We start from the raw sequence: 13,913 nt of genomic DNA on the forward strand, positions 1-13,913 counted from the left end.
TATGGGTCTATCCCACTGTCTATTAAATCATGCAGCCTGGTCACATGCCGCTTGTACCCACCTTTTGAACAGTATTGTACAAAACTGGTGCGTTATGCCTTGAGGCAGTATACGAGTTATGCGAAACAAACAAAACAATCTAACAAAAAGACGTATTGAAAAGTGCACCTGTTGCTAGTTTTACAAAGACAGAAAAGGTTGGGAACGTTTGAAATATGTAGGTCACAAGGATAAGCTTCAATTGTTTTCCTGTCTTTTCTAAATGCATATGGACCAGATCTACAGGGTATCTGTCCACTAGCCTGGGTACCATCCGTATTCTACCGTTGCTCCTTACACTCACTACCGTAATATATTCTACTGGGGCTATCTTTCCACCACAACACCCTTCAAAAAAAGACAACAATGCAAATTCATACCTTTTTTGCATGTTACTTTATTGTTAGAGATACTACCTTACAATAAATCCCTTCCATGCTCTGCAAGTTTCCAAGCTTGTCTTACGACTTCCTTATACTTCTTTTCTAGGCTTGGTGCTGGTTGAGCTGCAGTTCAATTGACAAACTAACATCTAAAGTCCTGTGTTTCAGCAGTAAAAACCTTAAAATGTGTCCCTTCAAGTTGTTGGAACTCCATGCATTATCCCTGTACTGTAACTACACAATCCCTGTAAGGAACATGAAAGAAATATATCTGAAAATACATTATTAAAGTATAAGGCGAGTGCTGTACAAAGGTAAATCTTTCCTAAGGCTTTGCTTGTTAAGGAATTAGCTGCTCTTTGATTCCCAGTGCAATCCTTTTTATCTAACTTACTTCAGGCTACATAATACTGGAATGCATATACAAAAGCCCTGTTAATACATCAAGAATGGTTAAGCATAGAGACATTGGATACAGTTTTTGGGCATAATTTTTCAAGTTAATCTGAAACGTGCAGATTTTTGGCAAAACTCTCAGAGAGGAAGCCATTTTTTTATCCAATGTTTCCAGCCTTACCATGTCAACCTGTACAAGCTGTGACCAGATTGATGCATAGAACTTCTGCCATTTGGGTAAAACCATTACAGGAATGGTAGGGTTCAAAACCTCCTAACAACACTACAGGTGCCATAGGTGAGAAGGGGGGAACATTTCCTCTCTACATAGGAATCAATGATTTAACCCTACATCTGGCACCTAAGGAATGCTTGCTTATTATAACTACAATAAACATCATACCAAGTCAATCAATGAATCAATAAAAAAATTATCAAAAATAAGGAAATAAATGCCATACAACACTTGTGCAAAAATGACACATGTTATGTTCTCAGAAATACACCTATAATTTCTGTGCAGATAAAAACAACTCAAATGCTAATTATTATGTCATAAGTCATAGAGTCAATTTTTGGGTCTAAACGTTTTGAGATTTAAATGCAAGTGCATAATGTCTATAAGCAAAGCCCTTCATTGATGAATATGTGGAAGATTGAGTTCCTTCATGATGAGTGTGGAAAAAATCAAAATTGATACTCCTTTTGTTCCTACAAAATAGGCAGTACACTCAGTACACAGTTTTGCAAATGTAAGGCACATCAATTTGTGTCTGACTCTAACTTTATGAAAAAACAACACAAATATGGCTGGAATACAGAACAAATTTTGCTCTTTTTTTGTTATTCTAAAAAATGGCAACAATATGGCTTTAAAAATTTGATCAAATCATCTTGTAGTAGCACCAGTCTCCTTTGCAACTGTTGAAACTTGTTGAGCCTGACTGGCAGATGGAACCCTCTCTGTAGAGATGGTAGCTGTGCCCTGTAGCTGTGCCACGTTCACACATTCATGGGTTCTTTCTCTGGGTTGTCACTCTCATGGGTTTTGCCTGTGACGAAAGAGAGAGAAAGTTGTGCATTTGTTCGAATCTATATATATTTTTGAATCTGTCCAACATCTGGTCCATTGATTTTTTCAGATTACAAGAAAAAATGGTACCTACCCCTACTAAACACATGACGAATAAGGCTCTGTGTAGTACTGTTTTTAAATGCAATATAAACGGCACTTTTGGACCCACCTGACTTGACCACCTTGATGCTTCCGTCTGGCTGTTGCACAGCGCGCATGCCTGGCCTCAGAGCAGTGGCCCTCGTACCATCATACACCACGATAGCAGGGGCCTGGAATTAGGAACAACCCACACATCAATCAACTGTGTACATACAATCAGCTCTTTTCATTCAATGGCCTCATCTTTTTTCGAACGGTGTGATCAGATAGCCTGGTATCCAAACCTATTATGGCTCCCAAGTCTCAAATATGAAATATTCTCAAGTCTCAAAATATGAATTTGCGGAGAGTGTTCATTGGGTGACGGTCACGACGAGATGCTGCTCTTCAAACCCTGGTGATCTCTAAGGACTCCTGGTTCAGGCCCTCTGGATGTAGTGTTCTGAGTTGATGAATCCAGTAGGACTCCCGTTGCAGGCGGCGTTGTCTTGTGGTGTCTTCATGTCCTGTGTAGCGTAGTTTTTCGATTCCAAGAACTTCAAGGTCTGCAATGTTGTGATCTGTGAGGTTAAAGTGGGCTGATACCGGAGTGTCCTTCTTCGTGTTGATGGATGATCGATGGCCGTTCAGTCTATTGGCCAACGTTTGTTTGGTCTCGCCCACATATTGTAGCCCGCATTTCTTGCATTGGATGAGATAGACAATGTTTCTGCTTTGGCAATTGATGTGGTTCCTGATGAGATGACGCTCTCCCGTGCGGTGGCTTGTGAAGTAGTTGATCTTCTCCCGTGAGGTGGCTTGTGAAGTAGTTGATCTCTCCCGTGCGGTGGCTTGTGAAGAAGTTGATGAATTTGCGGAGAGGACAGAAGAGACTCTGAGACTTGGGAGCCATAATAGGTCTGGATACCAGGCTAGTGATCAGATTCCCACAATCCATTAACACATTCTTTTAAAAGTTGTGCTGACCAAAATATCTGGAAACACAAACACACACACGCACACACACAGACATACACACACATACACATGGAACAATACCTCTATTTTTCACATGCATGTGCAATTGTGTGGAGTCTGTTTCCAATCACATTTAAATTTGTCAAGCACTTTAAGCGAAGGCACACCACAAAAGGTTTAATTGTTTGCGCATGTTTACCTCGTGTCCATGGTAGCCTGCACACAGTCCTGAGCAGCTGACGATGGACATGATCATGCACAACAGGAACTCGATGATGGCCAGCACGATGATGACGATGAGCAGGGCTGCCTGACTGTCCTACAATTATGGAGGAGAGATAGAAGGGACATTCATGTCTCACGAATGTCTCACAGCCTTGAGATAAAGCACAAATGTACAGCAGTTTTAGAAGGAGCTATGTCAGTCATCTGAAAGTGTTTAGAATTTAGGGGTTTTGTTGACATCATAATGATTTGATAATAGTGTCATTCCATGTTGAAGGGGGACAGCCCTATAATATTACCTTTATGGGGTTATGGTTAGGGGTAGGGGTAGAGGTAGCATTAGGTTAGGGTTAGGGTTTAGATTAGGGTTAGGGGATGTCAGGGCTTAGGAGCATCAGAAAATAGGGGGGGTGTCAGAATTAACATAGGCAGCTAGGGCTGTTGGTCTAACCAGGACTACCCCTGCAGGGAGCTGATGTGTGTCACAGACAGACAAAAGATGTACTCTAACATGGCATTAATGACTTCATCAATATCTTAATCCTTATAGATAGATTTGGTCACCACAGCTATTCAATGTTCCTCCAAATGAGATACCTTCCAGGTCTTGTACGGCGGGGGAGCGGCTGTGTTGTTAGCCGCAGCGGTGGGGATGACGTAGTCCACGATCCTGATGTAGTCATCACGTGACGTGTCCAGGGTGCTGTCAATCACTCCCAACACCCAGGTGACAAGCGTGAGCACCATGGCCAGCAGGCTGCAGGTCAGGAAACCTGTGATCTACAGGTGTAATAAAACCCATTAATATATTTACCAGCTTGGTATAGATGATTTACAGACAAAATAAGACCATGTTCATTCCAGGAATCACCCAGCCACAGGATTGGTCCCAATTCAAACTGTCGAATCCTTCTGAGGTGGATTCGTTGCCCTACAAGACACAAAGACAGCCCTAGTATGAGAGACTTCAGTCCCTTGAGGGAATTCAGACCCTCTTGCTAATTCAGACAGTGTAAGAAAACTTTTCAATGGCTTAGCGAGAAAACAGTATACATAAAAATCCTGTGTCAACTCAGTTGCTCTAGTCCTTCTCAACCCCAAGGCACGTTTAAAACAATAAATCAAAGATGTAATATCTAGGTGAAATATTCAGTGAAATAAATTAGATTTTGTGAATAACTTAATGCCATAGCCATTGCTAACACAGGTCAATGTTAGTGATCCTCCTCTTCCCTTCTTCCCTAAACCAATCTCAGCTATCTCCCTCCCATTCCACACTACTTTCAAGATGGCGGTTTCGTCAGTGCCGCAGTACCTTAACAAACTGCTAAAGGGCCCAAAATCGCCACATTTCTTTAGAACCAAATAAACTACTCACATGCTAAAATTAATAATGTTACAAATCCATGAAAGGATTTTGAGTTATGGGCAAACACACAAACACAACTTAAAACAGTAACGTTACTCCTGTATGAGGTGAACCTCATTGCCCAAGATAACTTCAACATGTGCTGTCTCACCTTACATCCATTGGAGGGCTCCCTGGCACTCGCGATGGCCAGAGCTCCAGCAGCTATGACCTGTTAAAAAGAAACAGATCAACCGTTACATTAACAAGTTTTACCATAGCAACTGCATCCGTCAATATTAATCATACTTCTTGTTGCACAAGCCCAAGAAGTTGGATTTGTCATCATTGTTGAAAAAGTTTTCCGTTGACCTTTTCCAATGGTGATTTTCGTGTGTATGTGTTTTTTTTTTACATTTCAGTCTTGTACGATCATCTGGGTCAGCCGTAAATTGATCAAAATAAATCAATGAAAACCTTTAGGATCATAGTTTTATGAATTTGATCCCTTGATGCTTGATAGAATGCTTGATAGAATGGAATTTATTTTCCATCATTGCACATGGCTGACATCCAAGAAATTACTGCGCCCATCATTCTCCGGCGCCCCTATGTTCTGACGCCCCTACGTTGGGAAGCACCCTTGTTCCCATGGCCCTACATATTGATTCTCCAAACAGAGGTTTCGGACGTGGAGGGGGATAGTATTGGTAGCGGCCTCGATGTCTTTACCGCTGCCTCCCTTGGCTGCTGGCAAGGCCACCACAAGCATCCCCTACCGAAACCTCAACTTGGAGAATACCTTACGTTCCGACGCCACTACGTTCGGAAGCCCCAACCAATATTATGGTTAAAGGCTAGGGGTGTCAAATCAAAGGGGTGTAACCGCCGTGGCAACCTTCCAAACTTTTGCCTCAATGTATTTAGGTCATTGTGGAGAGGGTCAAAGACCTAGAGAGTGCAGTAACGTTATATATCTTCATTGCTTCGCTCCTGTGACCTAGGGGCGTCCGAAAATAGGGGCGTCTGAACACAGAGCAGATGCACACCCGTATTATCAAAAGCCAACTCAAAACACAGCACAACCGGAGACCATTTATGATTTATTCATCGGATTGAAAGTCGAAGTAAAGCTTCAAATATTGATATGATTGAATTAAGAATGTTGGTGCAATTTTTTTCCCGCCGCCAGGAAAGGCCCTACCCCGCCCTTGTATACAATTTGTCACCAATTTTATATACAATTTAGACATCAAATGTCTGAAGGAACTCCGTACTCTCCAAGCAGAGGTTATGCTCCGGCTTTATCATGTCCTTTTAAGCGTGTTCGCAGGGCTTTATATTTTGTCAGCTTTTATTTATAACAAGAAAAACTCTGAAAATATGACAAAAAGAAACCAAAGCCCCTAGCTCTCTTATATTGAGTTATGAGGGAACTTGGTAACAAATCTCTAGTGGCAGTGCCGGAATGATTGTCATGTCACGTTCGACCTTCGCAATGTAGTAGCAGCTCTTCCCGCCCTCACAAACTTGTCATTCCTGTACCAACCCTTCAGCCTACAAAATGTAACCATAACACGCCAGAACCAATCATTTGTCACGCAATTAAACCAGTTAAAGTCCCTTCCAGACCTGACCGACGCGACCCCTCTGGAATTTTCCTTGGTCGGTGGCCAAGAAGACCCTTTAATACCGTCTGCCCACGGTTTCTGGCATCTCACACACTTGGCATTCAGGTCAAGTACAACATTTTTATCGAGTCATGTGAAAATGAGGAGGCTTTTGTTAGGGGACCCCTAACATGTAGTGGTACATGCCGGGCTCGTGAACTAGGTGTGAGTCATGTGGATTATTTCACAGAGAAAGTAGGGGTGGCTCCAAACTAACAGTGACACTTTCTATAAAATTACGTATGTGAGTCATGTGAAAGGAAGGGAGTGTTGGCCACTGATATGGCTGAGACAAAAAAAAGACACACCTACATAAAATTCTCATGGTATCAGAAGGACGTTTGAAAGAGAACTTGCATTGACCGGATATAGTGATACAAATGTAGTACTAGTTTCGACAATCGAAAATCAGTCTTGTATACTTTCTCTGTACTATGGTTTCGTGGTCCAATTTCATAATCAGACAGAAACATGATTTTATAGCATATGTTTTTCTTGAGAAGTATGCTTTTGCATACAAAATTGATAGAATAAGGTCATCCCTCTCATATGTGCAGGATCCAGACATAACCTCTGCATCATTCATACAGGCCATGCAATGGGACAATGGGGATAGTCCAATGTCTGTTACATGAGAGGGACTTGGCATATATACCGTCTTTTAGAGGTTTACGGAGAAGAGATGTTATGCTTTCCGACGTTTAGAATTAGATTGTCTCCAGTACAATTGTTGTTCTCGTTTGACAAAATTATACAGTGCCACCTGGTATTTTTGCCAGCGCTGTTGAAGGCTCCAGACATATCTTGCCTCGGGGGATCTGTCTTTGAACGTTAGACTGGTGTTTTGTCTGTTAGCCGGGTTATAAATCGTGGCATTAACTGCAGTTACCTGCCAACAACGGAGTGATCTCTGGGACCCAGGGGCATAGAAAACGTGTGAACCTCCTTGGTATCATGTAAGGCGCATCACCATTGGACGGGACAGTGGTGCGATCATATAGCAGTAACAAATGGCCATCACCTTTAGTGAGATAAACAGTCGTCACGTTCTCACCTGTCTGCCCTCAGGTAAAACTACACGTCATACAGGTGGGGTCATCTGCTAATGTGGTGTATGAAGGACGCGGGGCCCGGGGGCAGTTTGTTCGGTTGGAAGGGTTTGGAAGTAGCCTGGGTACCATCCAAGTTCTAGCTACCGGGGCTCCTTACACTCGCTACCCTAACAAATAGCCTGGGTACCATCCGACTTCTTAGCCTGGCATCCAGCCGTATTATAGCTCCCTACTCTCTTCTATCCTCTTCTTGTATTTGCGAATTAATACGACTAGATACCAGGCTAGCGATTTCTACCAGGGCTCCTTACACTCGCTACCTGTATTTTCTACCGGGGCTCTTCTACTAAGTTCTAGCGAGTATAACTATAAGTAGCCCCGGTAGAAATCGGATGGTACCCAGGCTAGTTCGGAAGAGGCATTTGGACTACCATTGTTACCACTATTCTATCACAGTAACCGTGGTACCTAAAATACCGACGTGTCTGTCATGTAGAAGACGAGCCATGTGATAACCTTTCCCGGTCAAGTAGCAAGCATCCGTACATGAATGGACAAGTTTCCTTTGCTGAATACGCACGTATACGATTAACACACGCGCACGTGCATCAAGTTGACACTCACATTCACACAATCAGTCCCTTCTTTAACTTTCTTTTACCCTCTTTTCAATTTTAACCTATGATCCCTACTGTCTGATTTTCCAGCGCGTCGCTTCACTCCCAGGTTACGGCACCACCAAGGCATGCACAGTTAGATCCATACCGTCTGCCAACAATGCACGCATAAATAGCGAATGTAATTACACATAAACGCACCGCCGACCTTTTACAATACAACTGCTTCTAACTGTTTGTCATGTAATTTGTTCACGTGTAAACTGTGGATATGCTTATGTTTTGCATCCCAAACTTAAACACACAGCACTTACCTGTTTTAATCATACATACAAGACATATCGTAAGCCTTACCATAACGCTGCTCCAAATGGGGGCTCCGACTACCGCCGTCAGAGGTGCACAGTATCCATAGCACACCGCCAGGCCAACAATGCCCGTCAGCAGGCTGACACAGCCGAGCAGGACCAGCAGAATCCCCAGACACCACGCCGCGCGCACGTTGTACCCCATCCTTTTCTTGAGACGTCTTCTAGATGCACGAATCTACACTGAGAGCGGGAAATGGTCCTGAGAAGAGAATGACTTGGGTTTAATACCAGGGAGGACTTGTAAATGGGCGATGAGTTGGCGTGTCGTCCACAATGCCCAATAGAAAAGAACGGTAGTTCACAGGCTCGGGTAAAAGCTCCGAACACGCTGGGTGGTTACACCCATCCGCCCGCGGGCTATAACAGACTGGAGGGCACGCCCATCCGGTCATGCACCACCCCGCCCCCATCTTATCGCCAAGCAGACGTGGGGGGAAGGAGATCGTGCTGTGAAACGGAAAATGTTATGGGTGGTTTTATGAAAGAGGTTTTCACGGTTATCCCTTTACTGCGAACTCAAACTATTCCTCGTAGTTTTAACCACCGCGAACAGTCCCTTTTCTACCTACCGCGAATTCAAATCCCCCGTGAACATTTCCCCTTTTACTGTATCACTATCCATCTTGTCTCTCGGAGGTGGTGACTCAGAAGGGCGAGACAAGTTGATGACGATCTGCCATCCTAACATCTGCTTGGAGATTAGCTCATTTCGCCCACAGCAGGCTGAAATTTGGATACGTTTCACAATTCTTTCATTCATGTATCACTTTTTGTGTCGCTCTTGTAAGGAGTTATTGAACAGTGTTACGGTTATCAAACTAAACGTTTGGGACATTACATCCCAGTATTTGCTGATGCAGCGAGGAAGCGCTGATTGTTTTGTATGTTGGAGTTTAGAGATCTTTAGACGCCCGACCAAGCCGCCTACGCCAACTACTCCGTAAATACGGAGGATTAAATGTGTTTTTCAGCTCCCCTCCGTGTTCTTTTAATGCGTGATGCAAATGTACAATGGCGGGTACAAAGCACGCCTTGTCCCATCTGCCATGTGACATTTACAGGAGAGTTGGTTGAACTTCTCGCAAGGTCGGACTAGGTGGAAGACAGTGGGCTAATCCATTGCTGCTGTACGGGGGTGCTGCACAGTACTGTCCAAGCAGAGGTTAGGCTCCGACTGTTTTTTGACGTCTTTTGAGCGTTTTCTTAGGAGTTTTAACTTTACAGGTTTCCATTATGTCCACTAGCCAAACAGAAAGAAAACTTGATAAACTATAAAGCCCGACCAAAACGCCTAAGATGCAGAATAATAACAAAACAAGAAGAAATAATGCTTCTACTAAATTCTAGTCGCATAGGATGACATGGGATGGCAATATAAAATCTAAAAAAAAAAACGTTTTAACAGATAATCCAAATCGTTTTGCTCAAAAATCTTATATATAAAACGCTGCCCCAATTTCTTTTCTTGGGTACCAGTTCAGCTACCATTGAAGACCATTGAAATAGCTACTATTGAAGACCATTGAAATCTTCATATTGGCCCCCTTGTCAACCGTGACAGGCATGTCTTGGGAAGTAATTATCAGTCTCGAGATCTCCCGAGCGTAAAGACAGTCTCGCCTTCTACGAAGCAAATAACTCATTTCTGTGCCAACTCTACCAACTCCAAAACGCACCAGCTGCCAATGTTGTGAACTTCTCAAACGTAACGGTTGCACTTGTTAGTCTTACAATGATTTTGGACAAATAGACAAAGTTACACGGCACTTCACGGCTGAACATGTCATGGAGGAGCCGTAAACATTTAAACCCAAGCTATCTTCATAGTGTTTTGTTTCCCTTTAAAAAATAAACACCCTACTGCTACAGTGGTCCAGTCCGCCTTGCGTCATAAATTAGTTAGCGATGTTACGTCTGACAGAGCTGTCATTCAAGGCACTGACTTAACCATTAGGTCTTGGTTTGTAATCAGTCGTTGGTATGCACCGAAAAGGACGAAAACAACCCATCAAACGCGTTCAGGGTTCGATACCCGTACATGTTGTGCTCGACTTTGAGATGTGTATGAATTTTGACGTGAAACAGTTACAAGAAGGCTGGAATTTTAATCGAAGTAATGAGGCACAAAGCCAACAGGCGTTTCCACCACCAGGTCAGAGGTTATCTGCGAGAGTTGGAAACACAACACGGATCTGGGGAGGAATTCAAACCATGTTCTTGTACACATTGTGTACAGTGGTGCTTTACCTCTATGCTATTATTTCTAACCATAACAGAGAGAGGGTTACCAGATGGGGCAAATGATCTCCAATCAGTTGTTGAGATGGGAGATCGTATAGTTTTCTTTCTGCACCATCCCAACATCTGCTTGGAGAAGGGAATAGATGTCTGGAGATACTGTAAAATGGAAAATGTTCGTAGCGATTCAATTTTGTAGTAGGGAGAAAAGGGAGTGTTCGCTGTTGAAAACAATGTGGTAGACTGGCAGGACAAAGATTTCCGCGGTGATTTTAAGTTCGCTATGAAGAGGTCGTCGCCAAAACCGCCAACAAAGGACCGAAAGATAATAAGAGTACATGTACTGATTTTAAGTCGATTAACTTAAGTATCTAAGTAGTAGACTTAACATTTCTAGAAAACGAGACAGTTTTTTTTATATAATCAGCGAAGATAATTTACAGTACAGCTGTGGATCAGCTCGTAGCGGCCTGTAGTAACTAACTGTTTATATTTTCCAGCCCCGCTGATAGTTTTGACAGCATTATGTAAATCAGGTGGCTGGAGATAACATTAGGGCATGCAGTCCGCTACGAAAACATCTGGAAAGACTGTGCGTACGCGTACAGAGCTCATTATAACGTACTTACAGAATAGAGTAGAGTAAAACGTTACCAGCGAAGCATTACTGCTACAAATCGTCGCAAAGGGAGATTATTTGTTTTACAAAAGTCGCTGACAAAGTTTTGGTCCATTTGAATTCGAACTTGCAAGTCACCTTGAATCAATCAAATCCAGAAGTGTCTCCAGATGTTATGTCCACAGGAGAGCCAAAGATCTGTCTAGATATTCACAAATTTGTCTTGACAAACGGGTCTGTAAGGATCATGGTAACTATTGTCTACTGGGAGTTCAACACAAACGCGCAGTTAACAAAAATCGTAATGATAATCAGGTCACGAGGTTGGCAGTGGTGTGGTGCCACACCCATTTGGTCACGATCAACCCTGGGGCAACATCCCAAACCCAGGAACGTGATATGTTGCAAATCTAGGGATCCCGGGGGAAAAGATGCCAACCGCGATAAGAAAATATAACACTGTTTTCGCCAAGCCAACTTTGATTTCAGGCTTGGTTAGAAAATGTCTCATTTCATTAAGGCAAGCAGCAGTCGGCCAAGTGTTTTTCTCAACAAAATCCTCTGGATAACAAAGATAATTTTTTTTCATTCACAGCCATACGTGTTTTTTTTTAAAGTCTGTAGTAATCTCGAAGCCTGGGTGTCATCCTAGTGTTATAGATGGATTACCAGAGCTCTCACTTACCTCATTCGCAGACTTCTAACTGTAAACAGCCATGCCAGCGCTGGCTATTATCTACTCCATTTATTGGAGGAGCACTGATTCGCAAATGGCATGAAGTTCTGTAATGCTAGAAGAGGTAGGTATTTAAAGAGAACCTTCGCCGATGTTGAAAAGCGCGAATCAGCGCTCCCTCCACAAAATAAAAGCCAGCGCTGCTCCAGAAGTCTGCGAACAGGCTGGTAGTCTCCTGGACCACACCCATCCCGGGTCACCCTACTGATCACCCCGTGTTTTACGACATGTCATGGAGGCGAGGATGAACTTCTTGGCCGCTCACACTGACGGGAAACATGCACGGCTCCACCTTTCACAAAATCGCAGGACATTGAAAGACTCTTTCCAGACTCCGGCGGCGCACCAAATTTTGGACCGCAGCCGTAACTCCAAACAAACAGCCTGACGGCTTCAACTCCAAGCTTGGAAACTACAACAGGGACAGCATCGTGCTATGGCAGACGATATTTTCTTTTCGCTGGTCTGCAAAATTCAGCCTGACGGCATTTCCCAAGCGACAATCAAGTCAAGTTGTGTTATAGAACGATCGATGCTTATTGGAAATACGTGGAATCTGTGCTAAACAGCGCATAAGCGATAGCTATCTCCGTGAACCAACTCTTGTAGTAGCTGTATTAGTTTCTAACTGGTAGAAAATTATGTGTGTAGGTGGGAAGAGTATTGTGTTTACACAAGCGAGAGTAAATGTCAAAGTCATCGAGTGGAAGAGTAGCGTAGGTTGAGAAAAACAACAAATGATTCTGACTTACAGAATGAGGAGGTCCGGAGGGTCGGCATGCACAAATCAAGAGCCGAAGAGGGGCACGCCTAGTTTGGGGCAGGGGACGTCGAAAACAGACCTGGCCAGAAAAACGCGCGGTATTTAGTGCATGCAATGGGGACCATGTGTCCACTAGGGGTCAAACTAGGGCGGTCTGACAGATACCACCTGTGTACGGGAGGCACAAGAACATGGGGGACAACTCACCGGTCGGACGGCTTAAATCTTTCCGCTCCTTCCTTGGAAAAAGACAACACACTGTGGTAGATCAAACCCCGGGCGAATGGCGGGTGTCAGACGCGGTCTCTCTCTCTCTCGCCTCCTTCCCCAGTTGGTTGTTATGAGAACCACATGACGTGGTGGCGCGTGGTAGCTGCCGAGAAATCGGGGGATTTGCCTCCTGGGCCCCAGGGCTCTGCACGGGGTTATTGGACCGCCTTGTACCCGCACCGGGGGCCTCCGTCGGGGTCAATGCCGATTCTATAGTAAACCAATCGGACGGCGATCGCAGACGCTTTATTGTGATTTAGACCACACAAGGCATGGATTGCCTGAAGGCTTGTTGCCGTTCCATACAATATGGGTCAATGCGCAATGCCAGCGGTAATACAATTTACTTGCCATTCAACTTGAGAATCATCCACCAATAAGTATAATTCGAAGACGACTTCTACAATGAGTTTAACCTCGACCTTCTCAAGTGGTTGTTTAGGTGGTTGAGAAAGTAAAGAACAGTGTGCGAGTATTGCATTTGGCGGAAAGAAGAATGTTGAAAACTCTTATGAAGAATTTTAAAGTCTGTCAGACACGGTCAGCTAAATCTAGGTCAGGGTTGCGCCGCTTTTTTTCAACAATGCCCTTCACAGCATACTGAACATGGCGTTGGTGGTGTCCTGGATATCTCGGGGGCACATCTGCACGACTGTAGATGCAGAAATTTTCGCGGTGGTTTTAAGGTCGCGGTTTTCGCATTGCTAATTCACATTTTCCATGGCAGTAAGAGTAAGAGTAGAGTAGAGTAGAGTAGAGTAGAGTAGAGTAGAGTAGAGTAGAGTAGAGTAGAGTAGAGTAGAGTAGAGTAGAGTAGAGTAGAGTAGAGTAGAGTAGAGTAAGAGACTACAGTGCGTGGTGCTACCGCGAACTTAAAACCACCGCGAACAGTACTTTTCCCGCTTCCGCGAAATTAAATTCCCGCGAACTTGCATTTACAGCATTCTCCAAGCAGATGTTGGGTAGCGGTGCGTGTGTGTGTGTGTGTGTGTGTGTGCCTGTCTGTGTGAAGGTGTGTCTGTGTGTGAACACGACAGTTCGAAGTTTGTTTT

The 13,913-nt window shown here is 43.8% G+C and overlaps 1 protein-coding gene across 5 annotated transcripts; it reads right to left on the minus strand.

The window, feature by feature from the left end:
- Positions 1-416: 416 nt before the first annotated feature.
- LOC118417813 lies at positions 417-12,974 on the minus strand. 5 transcript variants are annotated; one of them, XM_035823551.1, is made up of 8 exons: positions 12,799-12,974; positions 12,581-12,670; positions 8,219-8,434; positions 4,698-4,757; positions 3,775-3,957; positions 3,152-3,271; positions 2,063-2,165; positions 417-1,870 (listed from the first exon to the last, which is right to left on the minus strand). In XM_035823551.1, exons 3-8 carry the CDS (start codon positions 8,375-8,377, stop codon positions 1,821-1,823), a joined length of 675 nt encoding a protein of 224 aa, XP_035679444.1. In that variant the 5' UTR covers positions 8,378-8,434; positions 12,581-12,670; positions 12,799-12,974; the 3' UTR covers positions 417-1,820. The 5 variants fall into 5 exon arrangements, with proteins under 5 accessions (XP_035679444.1, XP_035679442.1, XP_035679445.1 ...); XM_035823549.1 differs by lacking the exon at positions 12,581-12,670; XM_035823552.1 differs by lacking the exon at positions 12,799-12,974 and having other exon boundaries at positions 12,577-12,593.
- Positions 12,975-13,913: the final 939 nt, after the last annotated feature.

This window comes from Branchiostoma floridae, chromosome 6 (assembly GCF_000003815.2).
Source record: "Branchiostoma floridae strain S238N-H82 chromosome 6, Bfl_VNyyK, whole genome shotgun sequence".
NCBI lineage: Eukaryota > Metazoa > Chordata > Leptocardii > Amphioxiformes > Branchiostomatidae > Branchiostoma > Branchiostoma floridae.

Coding starts and splice junctions, on each gene's coding strand:
- LOC118417813 (XM_035823549.1), bottom strand. CDS start 8,377: ATGGGGTACAACGTGCGCGCGGCGTGGTGTCTGGGGATTCTGCTGGTC. Junction 4,758..8,218: donor CCATTTGGAGCAGCGTTATG/GTAAGGCTTACG, acceptor TCTTTTTAACAG/GTCATAGCTGCTGGAGCTCT. Junction 1,871..2,062: donor CATCAAGGTGGTCAAGTCAG/GTGGGTCCAAAA, acceptor CTTTCGTCACAG/GCAAAACCCATGAGAGTGAC.